Source organism: Colletes gigas, unplaced genomic scaffold (assembly GCF_013123115.1).
Source record: "Colletes gigas isolate AHSC1104 unplaced genomic scaffold, ASM1312311v1 Colletes_gigas_Sc00040, whole genome shotgun sequence".
NCBI classification, from domain to species: domain Eukaryota; kingdom Metazoa; phylum Arthropoda; class Insecta; order Hymenoptera; family Colletidae; genus Colletes; species Colletes gigas.
Genome location: NW_025106669.1, coordinates 1,686,738 through 1,706,337, shown reverse-complemented (window position 1 = coordinate 1,706,337; position 19,600 = coordinate 1,686,738). Strand labels below are relative to the sequence as shown.

The following is a 19,600-nucleotide window of genomic DNA, read 5'->3' as shown; positions in this document are numbered from 1 at the left end:
CTTCGTGGTTGTCGGGCACTAAAGCGTGACCTTTAAGATTGGGTCAGTTTCATCAGTTTCACCCAGACTCCAGTTTCTCCTCGCGCAACTTTATTAAAAATGGCTAACCAGTATACCGGATGCGTTGGATTTCAGCATTTCGATCTAAATTTTATATTATGAAATTTCTAAAACAGTGGTTTTCTGTTTGGGGGGGGAAAAATATACGCTTAAAAATTCAATTCATTCGTAATTGAATTTTTTTTATTGATATTTACTGATTACATGTTGTAATTCATTAAATACTATTATAATAACTAGACTGCGAATTTTTATTAATAGAATTAACGGAATGAGAGCTTTGTAGAGGGTTGTTTCGATCCCTAAATATATTAATTCGTATCTTGCTTCAAGTATTCCTTGTATTTTTGCGTATTAAGTGCACTCTGTAGTTTTTTGATAATTAAAATTTCCCATAAATGTTCAAATTAGATGAAAAATTTCAAACCATTCTGAAATAATTATTTTCGGTTGCGGGGGTCGTTTACAATCATTTTTGGTGAAGAAACGTACCCTCGAAATCCTACGGATTTTCGAGAAAAAAATTCAGTAAATGGACAAATTTTTCGATGAAAAAAAAAATAAAAATTTGTTTGCACGAGACTCCGTTCTCCGGATAATAAATTTTAAAAATAGAAGGAGCACATACTTGATTGATAAAGTTTAAATTTTTACGTCACGTTTGAACAATCTTCCTTCTAATTATAAAATGTTTTCAATAATTAGGTTAGTTTGTATATATAGTACTGACTTTATACGTCACATACAAACGTGACAAACATCTATAATAAGATCCATCGAACAGCGTTTTATTTACATCGACATGTGCGACATATTTTTAAAACAAATTGTCTCGAAAGGGGGGCCTCTTATGCAAAAATTACACTTCACGTTTTTGTTTCATTTTTTAACGAGGAATTACACGAGTTATTTCGTATATATCTTTCGTAGAAGGCGTTTCTCAAATGAAAAATTAAGATTTATTTAATTCTAGTTTTCTAGATGAGTCTATGTGAAATCAAACATCCAAGAATCGTTATACACAGTGAAAGAAATTAAAAAAAAGCGATATTTTTTATCTACGATCGATATACTTTGTTACTTAACACATTACCGACCGATAGCGTATTAATCGACTGTTTTACCGGCCAACGCTTACCGACCGATAGCCGATTAATCAACCGCTACCGGTCGGTAAAGTGTTAAATGTGTATTATATAGAATTTCAAATACTTTTCCACAAGGAAAAGAGAAAAGAGCAACCAAACCTAATTGTATAACCTAATTGAGATTCCATTCTAACGAAGGTGACCTTTTTCCAGATTCGGTGGCGCAGGGCGGAGCTAACTCGTCCAGACAATTAGGTGAAAGAAGAAAAAGTAGAAGCAGAGACGTTGGAAAGGGGACGGGGTGGGATGATTTCCTCGGCGATCTTCGGGGCAGCTGCCGGCACGGGGTTGGCCCTGGTCGTCGCGATGACGATAGTGGTTTATCGATATTACGCGGTGAAACGCAAGGGAAAGTACTGGAGCAACCTGGATCGTTGGCCTGATCCACCCACCACGAGGAAACCGGATCCACGTCCCGAGGATCGTCTTCGGCATTACGAAGACACCGCGTCCTCGCACGTGCTCAATTGTTGGCGTAAACAACAAAAGAACTACTATACCGTGCAGACTGGGGTGAGTAGTACGTTCGTTCCTTTTGTATAATACTTTGCACGGTTGCTTCGAATCGACGATTATTCATTGACATTCTTGGTATTACTCATTGATGGACAGCCTTGATCCATAGTTAGGGGAATTTGTTGCAATTTATATTACTTTGTTTCTCCTATTATTATTAATTCAAACCAGTAACCTTGTGTGAAATATCAAGTTTGAGTAACTGCAGAATTAGCAAGTTTTCGTAGTAATGTTTTAAATCGGTTTCACTGTTCGAAAATTCACCCCAACACTTGAGAGTGACTATCAGCTGGTGTCAGATCGTAACTTCATCGCCAAAGTGTGGAAGTTCGTTTCATTATTTCGATGCTTCTATCAATAACATTTTAACAGCATTTACTACTGTGCTATACTGTGGTAAAGCTAATTAATTTGTAATAAACTAGCATGCCCCGTCTCGGCTTCGTTCGACCTTGCGCAAAAGCAATTCATGATTAGACAATCGTCCCGACATATATATCCGCGATGATGCAATTCTCTCGCGAGAAATCGCTCGAGAAGCTTCGCCACCTGGCGGTAAGATCGCAGTACTGCTACGGGCGAGGTAAAATTGATTTTCTTTAACATTTCAACTTGAGAATTCATTGTTTTAGTTCCACTGTTAAAAGTTCTGTCACCCATATATATATAAAGGATTAAATAACCCAGACCTAACATAGACTTAATTCAGACCTAACCTAGACTTAATTCAGACCTAATCCAGACCTAACCCAGACCTAACCCAACCTAACAAACCTAGGTTTGGGTTAGGTCTGGGTTAGGTCTGAGTTAGATCTGGGTTAGGTCTGGGTTAGGTCTGTATTAAGTCTGGGTTAGGTCTGGGTTAGGTCTGAGTTAGATCTGGGTTAGGTCTGGATTAAGTCTGGGTTAGGTCTGGGTTAGATCTGGGTTAGGTCTGGGTTAGGTCTGGGTTAGGTCTGAATTAGATCTGGGTTAGGTCTGGGTTAGGTCTGAATTAAGTCTGGGTTAGGTCTGGGTTAGGTCTGCGTTAGATCTGGGTTAGGTCTGGATTAGGTCTGGGTTAGGTCTGGGTTAGGTCTGGGTTAAATCTATTTAAAACAAAATAAATCTATTCCCTGGGTGAATTAGGTTATCTATAAATTCAGACCTAACCTAGACTTAATTCAGACCTAACCCAGACCTAACCCAGACTTAATTCAGACTTATTCCAGACCTAACCCTGACTTAATTCAGACTTATTCCAGACCTAACCCAGACCTAACCCAGACTTATTCCAGACCTAACACAGACCTAACCCAGACTTAATTCAGACCTAACCCAGACCTAACCCAGACTTAATTCAGACTTATTCCAGACCTAACCCAGACTTAATTCAGACTTATTCCAGACCTAACCCAGACCTAACCCAGACTTATTCCAGACCTAACCCAGACCTAACCCAGACTTATTCCAGACCTAACCCAGACCTAACCCAGACTTAATTCAGACCTAACCCAGACCTAACCCAGACTTAATTCAGACTTATTCCAGACCTAACCCAGACTTAATTCAGACTTATTCCAGACCTAACCCAGACCTAACCCAGACTTATTCCAGACCTAACCCAGACCTAACCCAGACTTAATTCAGACCTAACCCAGACCTAACCCAGACCTATTCCAGACCTAACCCAGACCTAACCCAGACTTAATTCAGACTTATTCCAGACCTAACCCAGATTTAATTCAGACTTATTCCAGACCTAACCCAGACCTAAACCAGACCTTTTCTTTTCGACGATTAATCGATGATTAAGTAAATCGACGTTAAATTTCCATAGTTTCTCGAATAGATTAATATAGGTTTTGAAATTAAATTTAGTATCACATCCTTATATTGGCGGATATTTTGCCTTGCATTTCCGCATAACCTTTCGGAAATTTTCGCCTGGTTTGTCATTCTACGGAAATATATTTGCAAACGACGCATATATTTCGCTGAATCGGAAGAAATTAACGAGAAAATGATAACGACACGTGTCCACGTAAAATAATGTGAAAAGTCTCGTTTACGTGGTAGAGAGAAATTTTAAAACGTTATTCAATATTTAGATAGATCAATATTTCTCAGAACAATTTAGATAATCCTGTTGAACCATCTTATCGACAATGATACAATCTGATCAATGTTTCACGATTATTACCCTTTTAGTTACGTTTGCGTCGATAAATGGAAAATAAACAAATTAAGAAAATGTAGGAAAGTTAATCTTTACAATTACTGTGCAATTATTCACCCATAACTAGACTTTGCGTAGAATTGAATGTTACCAGAGTCATTATTCGAAAAACTGAAACGTTCGATTCTTCGAGTGGACCTGAAAGAAAGAAATACGTCACTACGTATCGTTCTAGAAAAAAAAGAGGAGCACAAAACTATCCAATTACGTTTTCCCAATAACAATCTTTGAGATCGAACAACGACGAATACTTGCTTCGCCATAATCTGTCAATGTTAAAGCAAACATATATAACTACTAGCATGCCCCGTCTCGGCTTCGCCCGACCTAGTGCAAAAGCAATTTATGACCAGACGATCGTCCTGACATACATATCCGCGATAATGCAATTCTCTCGCGAGAAAGCGCTCGAGAAGCTTCGCCACCTGGCGGTGACATCGCAGTACTGCTACGGGCGAGGTATCGCGCGGGTCGAATACGCGCATGCGCGCGCAAGTAGACTGTCGTATACAGGGGTCGCGTGGTCCACCAAACAGTCGTACACATGAAATCTTTGCACATAAATTACATGTTAATAACGCGCTTCTGAGACATGCTACATAGCCTATGTCCGTCCTAGAGTATGCAGGAATAACGTGTCAAAGGAGAAAAACTAAAATTAGAATAAGTATATCAGTGAATATATTAATGCATTTTGCACTGAGTATTTGATGAGAATGTTTGAGAATTTAATTTTATTTGTAATATAATATACTGGGGTTGTATATGTATTGTCTCGACGTAATTTTCTCGATCATCCCCTTCGAGGAATTTTAATTTATCGCGATTACGTGTCGCGAACACCGTCGAAGAATTATCATTAAGCGAAAAGGTCGACTCTGCACATTGCATAAGTTTGATATAGTCTGGAACCTTCTCGTGCTACGCTAAAATAACTTTCGTCGAACTTGCTATTAACAGTTGTAATAGCTTTCGATAGTTTAATAGGTGTTGGAGTATGTTTAGGAAGGAGCACTTTGCTGCATGATAAATCTTATCGTAGTAGTTACACGGTACACGGTTCTTTAGTTCTTATGAATAATATACATTTTATATTATTTATTTTATATAAGAACGATTTAACAATTTTTTTAGATCGATTTTAAATCTTTTAATTTTGTCGGAAAATTTATTTACATTCCTGAATTTTTGTCTTGAAAATGCGTAGGATTTCGGGGGTATGTCCATTCACCAAAAATGATTGTAATCGACACCCTCAACTGAAAATAATTTTTCCGTGAACGATTTGAAATTTTTTTTTTCGCCGAAAAATTTCATTTTTAACTAATTTGTTTGACTCTCTACAGAAAAGTTGTCTAATACTTTTTTGTAGGCATCGATGAGCTCTACTTCAGAAAAAAAGTTTCATTTAAATATATTCACTATTGTAGGAGTTATGGCTGTTTGTAAATGGGACCATCTTTATGGGGTTTTTCTCACTTTACACTTTGAATTTTTGTATTCTCTTTAATAGATAACTATATTGTATGGTTTTAAACATTTCTATGTTGAGCAGACACGGAACTAAGAACATTTTCTAAGTTACCACTGTTCAGTCACGTTATTAAAATTTTCTAAATCTCATTTACTCTGAAACTTCACTTCATAATGTCTTATATGAAGATATTAGGTAGAAGAGTAATGAAACAACACTTAAAAGTTCATTACGATCTTCTTTGAAGAATTTCCAAGAATTTATGTTCGTTAAAGAGAAGGGAAGATATTGCTATATAGTCAATTTACAATATAAAATTAAAAATTATATTTTATTGCTGATAATCTTCATGACAGAACGAGATAAAACAGTTCGTGTCATATTCTGTCATCTCGTTAAAATTTTTATAAATTTCGTGCAATAATTCTCAACAGAAACAAATTTTTTTTGTATCAATAATATGGATACATTATTATTTCTGCATAATAAATAGTTAGAGTCAAGTTCCAGTAGCCTTAACATGATTTCGAAAATCTATCTTCTTTTTATACGTCAAGTTTGAAATTTATTTATTGTTCAACGTTAGTTTGTTTACTGTTTATTTAAGTTCTCACCACTAGGAACACTATAGTTTTATTCGATATTGGAAATTCGATACTGAGAATAGAATGTCTAGACTCTGTTGTGTAATGTTGGTAAAACAGTTTAGTGTGTTACCGACAGTGTAATGTCGGTAAAACATTTTAGATAATCGATAAACTGGTATGGAGGGGATCTTCGTTACCCGGGATGTAGGTAAAGTAGAAATCGACTTCTCCGTTGTCGATAATGCAAATCCCTGCATGACCTTTAATTGAAATACTTTTATTTACCGTTCAACATTGGTTCGTTTACTGTTTATTTAAACTCTCACCACTGGAAACACTGTAATTTTATTCGATATTGGAAATTCGATACTGAGAATAGAGTGTCTAGACTCTGTTGTGTAATGTCGGTAAAACATTTTAGATAATCGATAAACTGGTATGGAGGGGATCTTCGTTACCCGGGATGTAGGTAAAGTAGATATCGACTTCTCTGTTGTCGATAATGCAAATCCCTGCATGACCTTTAATTGAAATACTTTTATTTACCGTTCAACATTGGTTCGTTTACTGTTTATTTAAACTCTCACCACTGGAAACACTGTAATTTTATTCGATATTGGAAATTCGATACTGAGAATAGAGTGTCTAGACTCTGTTGTGTAATGTCGGTAAAACATTTTATATAATCGATAAACTGGTATGGAGGGGATCTTCGTTACCCGGGATGTAGGTAAAGTAGAAATCGACTTCTCTGTTGTCGATAATGCAAATCCCTGCATGACCTTTAATTGAAATACTTTTATTTACCGTTCAACATTGGTTCGTTTACTGTTTATTTAAACTCTCACCACTGGAAACACTGTAATTTTATTCGATATTGGAAATTCGATACTGAGAATAGAGTGTCTAGACTCTGTTGTGTAATGTCGGTAAAACATTTTAGATAATCGATAAACTGGTATGGAGGGGATCTTCGTTACCCGGGATGTAGGTAAAGTAGAAATCGACTTCTCCGTTGTCGATAATGCAAATCCCTGCATGACCTTTAATTGAAATACTTTTATTTACCGTTCAACATTGGTTCGTTTACTGTTTATTTAAACTCTCACCACTGGAAACACTGTAATTTTATTCGATATTGGAAATTCGATACTGAGAATAGAGTGTCTAGACTCTGTTGTGTAATGTCGGTAAAACATTTTAGATAATCGATAAACTGGTATGGAGGGGATCTTCGTTACCCGGGATGTAGGTAAAGTAGATATCGACTTCTCCGTTGTCGATAATGCAAATCCCTGCATGACCTTTTGTTGGTAAGAAACTTCGATAGGAGTCTGATTGATACTTATCGAGCATTGATATTTAACATAGCCTTCCTTATCAAATTTCGATAGCCAATCTCGATAGGTAATTTAAAGGAGATATTTCCTACAATAGGTACTTTAAATTACATAAAGTAATTTTGAATATTCTTGATTTGTGCGTAAAATTTGTAATAATCGCTATAATGGTTAATTTACTGATATTTAAGATATTTGGAGAAAATTGAAGAGACTTCGTATAAATAGTAAAATATGATCATTATATCGATTATTGTTAGAAGCATTGTTAATGCATGCTTTCAACTCAGAGCTAAATATTGAACAACAACATAAATAAGTTTCATTGAAAATATAAACATGTTCTAATTTTTGAAATAGCAGACCGTTACAAATAATAATGAAGATCATCCTAATTCATTGAATGTTACCGAAACTGAATTTATACAAATATTTGTTCACTCTTCGCCTGGAGTAGCATTTGTTCATAAATTGTTTTTGAAACGATTTTTTTCGATCTTTTGTACGATCGAGTACAATTTAACTCGCGTGTCTGACCATTCCTTGGTATTTCTACTTATTTTAGTGTTCTTAACACTTTACCGACCGGTAACGGTTGATAAATCGGCTATCGGTCGGTAAGCGTTGGCCGGTAAAACAGTTGATTGATAGGCTCTCAGCCGGTAAGCGTTGGTCGGTAAAACAGTCGATTAATAGGCTATCGGTCGGTAAAGTGTTAAGCATTGATTGTGATATGATATTTGTGACTGATCTCATCAGTTTCTAACTAGTTAGAACCAGGTAAACAAATAATATTGTATCAACAACAATGCTTACAATCACCTAATTCAAATAAAAAGAATACAAGTTTGACTAATTTGTCTGACCATTCCTTCGCATTTCTACTTATTTTATTCTTCTGCAAATATCATCCAAATTTAGCTAAAAACATCGAACCAATGATTGGCTTTGGGGATGGTTGATAATTGAGGAATTAAACTCAACGATTGAATAAACCATCCAAAATTACCAAATATTTGGTTTGAATAAAATTACAAAATTTAAACCAAATATTAACCATTCAAAATTACCAAATATTTTGATTGAATAAAATTACAAAATTTAAACCAAATATTAACCATCCAAAATTACCAAATATTTTGATTGAATAAAATTAGAAAATTTAAACCAAATATTAACCATCCAAAATTACCAAATATTAACCATCCAAAATTACCAAATATTTGGATCGAATAAAATCACAAAATTTAAACCAAAAATTACCAAATATTTGGATGGAATAAAATCACAAAATTTAAACCAAAAATTACCAAATATTTGGATCGAATAAAATTACAAAATTTAAACCAAACATTACCCAAATTTAGCCAGGAAAATCGAACCAATGATGGAGTTCGGGGGATGGTTAAACCGTAATTTCGTAATTTCGATAAAATATTCGTGAAAAATCCTCCTAATAGCTAGGGGAATTATCAAAATATCCCTAGCGTTGCAAATCGTGTCAGACACCAGACAGAAACAAGTTTTCGGGGCCAAAAAACTTGTCGAAAATTTTCCTATTATTTATCGTTTCTCGATTTAATAAAATCCCCGGAAGTATGACCTGCGAGACACTTCCTGTTGGCAGGTTTTCACGTTCGAACGGGTTATTCCTCAAATTGTCGTGGAAATCGACACAATTCGTGAAATTCTTTCATCGATTGGTTTCGATAGGTTTCATCCCCGGGGCCACGTATATACGAGCGCATAACGGGGTCGTTTCGCGTCGTTCGAGAACACTTTTGCATTATAGATCACCGTGTTGCGTCGTGCTCGCCGTTAGATAGAATTTCAAACGAGAAACATCCGTCCTCGACTTTCTCAAATCGATCGATTTACAGGCGATCGACTATGAAAACCGTTTCTGTCCGTGTCGAAACTGCAGAAACTGCTTTTTTCAAATTTGTAGATCCTTCTGTTGGAACAATTTACTCGAATTTTTTTCTCGAAAATGGGTAGGATTTCAAGGGTATGTCTATTCATAAAAATTATTTGTAATTGACCCCTCTAACTAAATATAATTTTTCTAGCATGATTTGAAATTTTTTTAATTTCGTCTAAAAATTTCAGTACTTACTCGAATTTTTTTTCTCGAAAATGGGTAGGATTTCAAGGGTATGTCTATTCACCAAAAATGCTTGTAATTGACCCCTCTAATTAAATATAATTTTTCTAGCATGATTTGAAATTTTTTAATTTCGTCTAAAAATTTCAGTACTTACTCGAATTTTTTTCTCGAAAATGGGTAGGATTTCAAGGGTATGTCTGTTCACCAAAAATGTTTGTAATTGACCCCTCTAACTAAATATAATTTTTCTAGCATGATTTGAAATTTTTTTAATTTCGTCTAAAAATTTCAGTACTTACTCGAATTTTTTTTCTCGAAAATGGGTAGGATTTCAAGGGTACGTGTATTCACCAAAAATGATCGCAATTGACTCTCCCAACCGAAAATAATTTTTTTAGAATAATTTCAAGTTTTTTTATCTCGTCGAAAATTTTAGGCACCTACCCCTGTCGATTTTCCTTGTTTTTAATTTTTATTAATTTTGTCTGACGCCCTATAGAAAAGTTGTCTAATACTTTTTTGTAGGTATCCATGAGCTCTACTTCAGACATAAATTTCACTGGAATATATTCACTATTCTAGAAATTATGGATGTTTGAAAGTCGGGCTAATTTTTTTGAGGTTTTTCTCACTTTATGGTGTTAAGGAACAACTTTTTGACTATTTTTGAAATTTCTACATATTCTTCACTAAAATACGCGTTGTTTGCCTTTTGAAACATTGAAATCCTCCAATTCGTTCAGAAGTTATGATATTTTAAACATTTGCATGAAATTTCAGGGAAACACATCAATGTATGGTCAGACATATTTTCGCTAAGGAATTTTTTTCTCAAAAGTGCGTAGGAATTTGTGGGTATGTGTAATGACACGAAATGATTGTAATTAACCCCCCTAGTTAAAAACAATTTTTTTAGATCGATTTGAAATTTTTAAATTTTGTAGGAAAATTTATCCTTATTCCTGAATTTTTTCTCGAAAATGCGTAGGAATTTGTGTGTATCTGTAATGACATGAAATGATTGCAATTAACCCCCCTAGTTAAAGATAATTTTTTTAAATCGATTTGAAATTGTTTAATTTTGTCGGAAAATTTATCCAGATTCCTGAATTTTTTTCTCGAAATTGCGTAGGAATTCGAGGGTATGTGTAATGACACGAAATGATTGTAATTAACCCCCCTAGTTAAAAACAATTTTTTTAGATCGATTTGAAATTTTTAAATTTTGTAGGAAAATTTATCCTTATTCCTGAATTTTTTTCTCGAAAATGCGTAGGAATTTGTGTGTATCTGTAATGACATGAAATGATTGCAATTAACCCCCCTAGTTAAAGATAATTTTTTTAAATCGATTTGAAATTGTTTAATTTTGTCGGAAAATTTATCCAGATTCCTGAATTTTTTTCTCGAAATTGCGTAGGAATTCGAGGGTATATGTAATGACATGAAATGATTGTAATTAACCCCTCTAGATAAAACTATTTTTTTTAGATCGATTTGAAATTTTTTTATTTTATCGGAAAATTTATCCATATTCCTGAATTTTTTTCTCGAAAATGCGTAGGAATTCAAGGGTATATGTAATGACATGAAATGATTGCAATTAACCCCCCTAGTTAAAGATAATTTTTTTAAATCGATTTGAAATTGTTTAATTTTGTCGGAAAATTTATCCAGATTCCTGAATTTTTTTCTCGAAATTGCGTAGGAATTCGAGGGTATGTGTAATGACACGAAATGATTGTAATTAACCCCCCTAGTTAAAAACAATTTTTTTAGATCGATTTGAAATTTTTAAATTTTGTAGGAAAATTTATCCTTATTCCTGAATTTTTTTCTCGAAAATGCGTAGGAATTTGTGTGTATCTGTAATGACATGAAATGATTGCAATTAACCCCCCTAGTTAAAGATAATTTTTTTAAATCGATTTGAAATTGTTTAATTTTGTCGGAAAATTTATCCAGATTCCTGAATTTTTTTCTCGAAATTGCGTAGGAATTCGAGGGTATGTGTAATGACACGAAATGATTGTAATTAACCCCCCTAGTTAAAAACAATTTTTTTAGATCGATTTGAAATTTTTAAATTTTGTAGGAAAATTTATCCTTATTCCTGAATTTTTTTCTCGAAAATGCGTAGGAATTTGTGTGTATCTGTAATGACATGAAATGATTGCAATTAACCCCCCTAGTTAAAGATAATTTTTTTAAATCGATTTGAAATTGTTTAATTTTGTCGGAAAATTTATCCAGATTCCTGAATTTTTTTCTCGAAATTGCGTAGGAATTCGAGGGTATGTGTAATGACACGAAATGATTGTAATTAACCCCCCTAGTTAAAAACAATTTTTTTAGATCGATTTGAAATTTTTAAATTTTGTAGGAAAATTTATCCTTATTCCTGAATTTTTTTCTCGAAAATGCGTAGGAATTTGTGTGTATCTGTAATGACATGAAATGATTGCAATTAACCCCCCTAGTTAAAGATAATTTTTTTAAATCGATTTGAAATTGTTTAATTTTGTCGGAAAATTTATCCAGATTCCTGAATTTTTTTCTCGAAATTGCGTAGGAATTCGAGGGTATGTGTAATGACACGAAATGATTGTAATTAACCCCCCTAGTTAAAAACAATTTTTTTAGATCGATTTGAAATTTTTAAATTTTGTAGGAAAATTTATCCTTATTCCTGAATTTTTTTCTCGAAAATGCGTAGGAATTTGTGTGTATCTGTAATGACATGAAATGATTGCAATTAACCCCCCTAGTTAAAGATAATTTTTTTAAATCGATTTGAAATTGTTTAATTTTGTCGGAAAATTTATCCAGATTCCTGAATTTTTTTCTCGAAATTGCGTAGGAATTCGAGGGTATGTGTAATGACACGAAATGATTGTAATTAACCCCCCTAGTTAAAAACAATTTTTTTAGATCGATTTGAAATTTTTAAATTTTGTAGGAAAATTTATCCTTATTCCTGAATTTTTTTCTCGAAAATGCGTAGGAATTTGTGTGTATCTGTAATGACATGAAATGATTGCAATTAACCCCCCTAGTTAAAGATAATTTTTTTAAATCGATTTGAAATTGTTTAATTTTGTCGGAAAATTTATCCAGATTCCTGAATTTTTTTCTCGAAATTGCGTAGGAATTCGAGGGTATGTGTAATGACACGAAATGATTGTAATTAACCCCCCTAGTTAAAAACAATTTTTTTAGATCGATTTGAAATTTTTAAATTTTGTAGGAAAATTTATCCTTATTCCTGAATTTTTTTCTCGAAAATGCGTAGGAATTTGTGTGTATCTGTAATGACATGAAATGATTGCAATTAACCCCCCTAGTTAAAGATAATTTTTTTAAATCGATTTGAAATTGTTTAATTTTGTCGGAAAATTTATCCAGATTCCTGAATTTTTTTCTCGAAATTGCGTAGGAATTCGAGGGTATGTGTAATGACACGAAATGATTGTAATTAACCCCCCTAGTTAAAAACAATTTTTTTAGATCGATTTGAAATTTTTAAATTTTGTAGGAAAATTTATCCTTATTCCTGAATTTTTTTCTCGAAAATGCGTAGGAATTTGTGTGTATCTGTAATGACATGAAATGATTGCAATTAACCCCCCTAGTTAAAGATAATTTTTTTAAATCGATTTGAAATTGTTTAATTTTGTCGGAAAATTTATCCAGATTCCTGAATTTTTTTCTCGAAATTGCGTAGGAATTCGAGGGTATGTGTAATGACATGAAATGATTGTAATTAACCCCTCTAGATAAAACTATTTTTTTTAGATCGATTTGAAATTTTTTTATTTTATCGGAAAATTTATCCATATTCCTGAATTTTTTTCTCGAAAATGCGTAGGAATTCAAGGGTATATGTAATGACATGAAATGATTGTAATTAACCCCTCTAGATAAAACTATTTTTTTTAGATCGATTTGAAATTTTTTTATTTTATCGGAAAATTTATCCATATTCCTGAATTTTTTTCTCGAAAGTGCGTAGAAATTCGAGGGTATGTCTATTCACCAAAAATGATTCTAATTAACCCCCACAACCAAAAATAATATTTCCAGAACGATTTGAAATTTTTTAATAACTTTTCAACAAAGCCCTGTTCAAAAAATCAATATTCTTGGTTTTTCGCCCTATTTTGGCCTCCAAAATCTCCTATTAAAATGTTTCCCCAAGTGTGGTCTGAACACCCCAGTGTATAAAATTCTCAAACTACCATATATAAATTTACTTACAGATCCTAAAGTCACCTAAACCTTGTACACGCGTCCCAAGCACGATTAGGGACAAATTCTAAACGTAATCTGTTCTCAAATCATACAGAATTCAGAAGAAGCATCGTAAAAGTATGAGAAGCGTTCCAAAACAGAGTACCTATCAAACTTTAAATTTCATTACCGACCATACCGGAGGGAAAACAATAAAGTCGATGTTTCATCGATCATTGGTCGCGATCCACGTGGCCAAAGTTTCAAAATCGATCGACCTGCTCCGAGAAACCGTCTCTGTCCCCCGGTTCTTCCGTGGAAACTAATTTTCCTTTCACGATCAGCTCGCTGGGTGAATAATTTAATAACGATATCAATAACGAACGTCTCTACAGCGATCGACCGTTTTTTGATAGATGATCGAGCTGCACGCGCGTTATGCATCCACTGTTCTTTTACGTAACGCAGAATATTTGATTAGTTTCGAGAGAATGGACGCTCCTTTGCACGTTAAACGGACGTTTTCTTAATCGATAACATCATCCTTGCATGATATCGTGCCCAGTAGCCATCGACGAATCGTCTTTTTTCATCGTCGATGGGAAACACGATTAATCAGCGACGAGCATAATGCTTGTGGCGCTGCGGGTAGAGGATCTCGAGAGAATTGTAGGAGGACAGAAAAGGAAAGGAGGGGGCACGTTTACAAATACCGAGATCGGGTCATTTCTGACCGACGTTTACTAATATCAATAGAAATACCTAAATTCGGGCGCGTTTCGTCCGGGCCTGCCATTGGACTCGTCAGTAAGGCTTTCTAGCAGACGACTGGGATATTGGGAAGTCGTTCGAGGAGTGTATATACACGAGGGGTCGGTCGAACGCTTGTGAGAGCGCGAGCCCTCTGGCGGCGAGCATGGGAGGCGACGCCACACGGTGAAACAAAAGGAATTCAATCTCGAAGAGCAGTCATTTCTTCGCGTTGATTTTAATTACATGGATGGTAAATAGAATGTACGTTTATTTTAGAAATATTCTATTTCACAACACTTTTGTGGTCCAAAAAGAATGGCTGGAATGGCGAACCGTCCTACCAATCGCAATTTTATTAAAGCGAGTTGTAAAGTCACTTCCGCGAATTCCGCGACGATATAATGGGACGGAAGGACTGCGAAGAACCTTATTGAACACAATCTAATTTTATTTATGATAACAAATAACACTTCTAATGATAACTAGTAACTTAACACTATGTAAAGATATGTTCGGGTTGTGAGAGTGATGTGGTTTCGAATCTGATTTTTGAAGAAGACTCCCTGCGCGGAGTCTGTCGGTGGTATTTAAGATGAAAATTCCGTTGGAAGGGGAGCCAAAATTTGGGGGGTGTCTTCTAACCGAGGATCCGCCTCCGTACTGGTACTGATAAGTTTCGTAATTTAATAAAATTCACCGCTGTTTAGAAATCGTAATTAATTCCTATGTTTGAAAATTTGAAAGATTTCATATTTGTATGTATTTTCTTCGATTTTATCCGGTATCGAAAGAAATCGACGCCATTTTGAAGGGGGTTTGCTCGTTCCATCGCAGCGCCATCTTAGTATGCGCTATGTAGTCGTGCTTAGGCGTATGCTTATTTGAGTTTGTATTTTTTATGCTTATTATATATCTGTATTATGTGTGATAACTAAATATATATTGAGTTATGTGTGCAAGTGGAATTATTCAACACCCCAACAATTACGAACAATTGTCGAATCACAAATTAATTTATAGTTAACTTCTGTAAACTTAACTCGATGAACTATCTCCTTTCGAAGATGATTTTATATTTATTCAGTCTAATTAAACGACTCTTTTTCAGAGTTTCTCTCTTATTTAAAGTAGTAATTTTAAATACTGTATTATTTATACAATGTTCTGAAACATGTACGAAAACACAACAGATATTCTTTTTTAGGTTATTACGATAAGCTCTGACACCGTTAACATAACCGTTTAACATCGGTGTTATATATATATATAAAAGAATAAAATAACCCAGACTTAATCCAGACCTAACCCAGACTTAATTCAGACTTATTCCAGACCTAACCCAGACTTAATCCAGACCTAACCCAGACCTAACCTAGACCTAACCCAGACTTAATCCAGACCTAACCCAGGTTTGTTAGGTTGGGTTAGGTCTGGGTTAGGTCTGAGTTAGATCTGGGTTAGGTCTGGGTTAGGTCTGGATTAAGTCTGGGTTAGGTCTGGGTTAGGTCTGCCTTAGATCTGGATTAAGTTTGGGTTAGGTCTGGGTTAGGTCTGGATTAAGTCTGGGTTAGGTCTGGGTTAGGTCTGCCTTAGATCTGGATTAAGTTTGGGTTAGGTCTGGGTTAGGTCTGGATTAAGTCTGGGTTAGGTTTGGGTTAGGTCTGCCTTAGATCTGGATTAAGTTTGGGTTAGGTCTGGGTTAGGTCTGGATTAAGTCTGGGTTAGGTCTGGGTTAGGTCTGCCTTAGATCTGGATTAAGTTTGGGTTAGGTCTGGGTTAGGTCTGGATTAAGTCTGGGTTAGGTTTGGGTTAGGTCTGCCTTAGATCTGGATTAAGTTTGGGTTAGGTCTGGGTTAGGTCTGGATTAAGTCTGGGTTAGGTCTGGGTTAGGTCTGCCTTAGATCTGGATTAAGTTTGGGTTAGGTCTGGGTTAGGTCTGGATTAGGTCTGGGTTAGGTCTGGATTAAGTCTGGATTAAGTCTGGGTTAGGTCTGGGTTAGATTTGGGTTAGATCTAACTCAGACCTAACCCAGACCTAACCCAGACTTAATCCAGACCTAACCCAGACCTAACCCAAACTTAATCCAGATCTAAGGCAGACCTAACCCAGACCTAACCCAGACTTAATCCAGACCTAACCCAGACCTAACCCAGACTTAATCCAGACCTAACCCAGATCTAACTCAGACTTAATCCAGACCTAACCCACACCTAACCTAGAACTAACTCAGACTTAATCCAGACCTAACCCAGACCTAACCCAGAGCTGACCCAGACCTAACCCAGACTTGATTCAGACTTATTCCAGACCTAACCCAGTCCTAACCCAGATCTAACTCAGACTTAATCCAGACCTAACCCAGACCTAACCCAGACCTAACCCAGATCTAACTCAGACTTAATCCAGACCTAACCCAGACCTAACTCAGACTTGATTCAGACTTATTCCAGACCTAACCCAGTCCTAACCTTGATCTAACTCAGACTTAATCCAGACCTAACCCAGACCTAACCCAGAACTAACTCAGACTTAATCCAGACCTAACCCAGACCTAACCCAGAGCTGACCCAGGTTTGTTAGGTTGGGTTAGGTCTGGGTTAGATCTGGATTAAGTCTGGGTTAGGTCTGGGTTATTTTATTCTTTTATATATAACACCGGTGTTAAACGGTGTTTACAAATAAAATCCCATCCCTTATACTCGTTATTCGTAACCAAAGGCACTTTTGTCGAGAACACAATTATTATCCCGCAACATTTCTTTACTTTCGTTGTTTCATTGAATTGGAAAGCGATTTCAGGATCTATCTCGCGTGTCCCCGTTGGATAATCTCGCGAAAGACGCGAGAAACGTGCACGTTTCCCCGTAAACCAATTCCTCGAACGAATGCGATTACTTCACCGCCTTTGAGGGGCACCAACAAAGTATCCATATATTGAACGTTCTGAAACGGATAAGTCTCGGACGTTTAGCTCGATCTTCCCGCGATTTTTCACCTGGTGAAATTTCATTTTTCCAGCCTCCGAGCGTAGAGGCAAGGTCAAGGCGTCGTTCGTCTTTCATTTGCGATAAAGGTACACGGCAAGGTCGTGCCCCAGCCTCGTTTCGCCCTCGTTTACAACGGGGATAAATTTATTAGATTGTGCGAGAGGAGGGAAAACCGCCGACTCTTAAATTTCTTCGAAGTTATTACTAATCTCGCGAGTAGCTGCTCCGCGCGGTAAATGATGAGTTTAAACGATTTTTTAAACTGAAACTTAACTGCTGTCGTCGCGTCGAGCACCGAGTTAAAGCAGTTTCATCTATAATTTCATAATCGATCTTCCCTGGAATTATCGTTGAAATAATCATTGGAGATTAGAGGGGTTTCAAGCTGCTTTGAAGATGGTATCAAAAGGCTTACGGTTTGCTATTTATAAATCTAGAACACTGGTTGTGCACTGTGAATTCGATCTGTATGATTGAATTTGTCACCCTGTATATAAACTATTAGTTAAACTATTTAGTATAATTACGTCCCAAAATATTCCTCGTTTTCGGTGATACGAAAGAAGTGTTTAACATTTTATAAACACCTAAATATCAAATAGTTTTATCGTTAAATATGTTCATTATGAACAATCGTCGAATCACGAATTAATTTATAGTTAATTTCTCTGAACTAAACTCGATGAACTATCACCTTTCGAAGATGATTTCATATTTATTCAGTCTAATTAAACGACTCATTTTCAGAGTTTAATTTTAGATACTGTATAAAACATAACAGATATTCTTTTCCAGGTTATTACGATAAGCTCTGAAAGTATAGTTATTTATTTTTAACCTGTACGCGTGAACATCGATGGAGTGGTAATACTGTAAGTGGAAAGGAACATTGTGAACGAAATATGGCGCTATAATTGCGAGAAGCTCGGCTTCTTAGGCAGCGTGAAATTTATAATCGAAACACGAAGTTCGCTCTTGTCTCGCGAGGGTGTATTCGATGAATTCTGGTTCATAATCAGATTAACATGGCCCGTCGCCATTAACAAGAAATTACTTGATCCTCGCTGGTACAAGGAACGCCTCATTCCCTGGAATTTCCATTTTAATTGGAGACTTCCGTTCAAGTGGCGTGCAAAACAAGCGCGAAAATAGGAAAAAAGGCACTTGTCGAAAACTCTGAGATCGAAATACTCTGCATTGAAATACTATTATAATTTATGTTGGGGTTTTGAATAATTCCACTTGCACACATAACTCAATATATATTTAGTTGTCACACATAATACAGATATATTATAAGCAGAAAAATGCAAACTCAAATAAGCATACGCCTGAGCACGACTACATGGCGCATTAGGTCTGGATCTAACCCAGACCTAACCCAGACTTAATCCAGATCTAACCCAGACCTAACCCAGATCTAACTCAGACTTAATCCAGACCTAACCCAGACCTAACCCAAACCTAGGTTTGTTAGGTTGGGTTAGGTCTGGGTTAGGTCTGAGTTAGATCTGGGTTAGGTCTGGGTTAGGTCTGGATTAAGTCTGGGTTAGGTCTGGGTTAGATCTAGATTAAGACTGGGTTAGGTCTGGGTTAGGTCTGGATTAAGTTTGGGTTAGGTCTGGGTTAGGTCTCGGTTAGATGTGGACGAAGTCTGGGTTAGGTCTGGGTTAGGTCTGGAATAAGTCTGAATTAAGTCTGGGTTAGGTCTGGAATAAGTCTGGGTTAGGTCTGGGTTAGGTCTGGATTTATAGATAACCTTATTCCCCCAGGGAATAGATTTATTTTGTTTTAAATAGATTTAACCCAGACCTAACCCAGACCTAACCCAGACTTAATTCAGACTTATTCCAGACCTAACCCGGACCTAACCCAGACCTAACCCAGACTTAATTCAGACCTAACCCAGACCTAACCCAGACCTAACCCAACCTAACAAACCTAGGTTAGGTCTGGGTTAGGTCTGGGTTAGGTCTGGCTTAGATCTGGATTAAGTCTGGGTTAGGTCTGGGTTAGGTCTGGATTAAGTTTGGGTTAGGTCTGGGTTAGGTCTCGGTTAGATGTGGACGAAGTCTGGGTTAGGTCTGGGTTAGGTCTGGAATAAGTCTGAATTAAGTCTGGGTTAGGTCTGGAATAAGTCTGGGTTAGGTCTGGGTTAGGTCTGGATTTATAGATAACC

The 19,600-nt window shown here is 35.9% G+C and overlaps 1 protein-coding gene across 1 annotated transcript in view; it reads left to right on the top strand.

The window, feature by feature from the left end:
* Window positions 1-1,454: 1,454 nt before the first annotated feature.
* The window catches only part of LOC122402818 (synaptotagmin-5), an 81,138-nt gene continuing 62,992 nt past the window's right edge, over window positions 1,455-19,600 (top strand). The window contains exon 1 of the mRNA XM_043405933.1: window positions 1,455-1,721. Coding sequence (XP_043261868.1) covers window positions 1,455-1,721 — 267 coding nt within the window. The remainder of the gene's footprint in view (window positions 1,722-19,600) is intronic.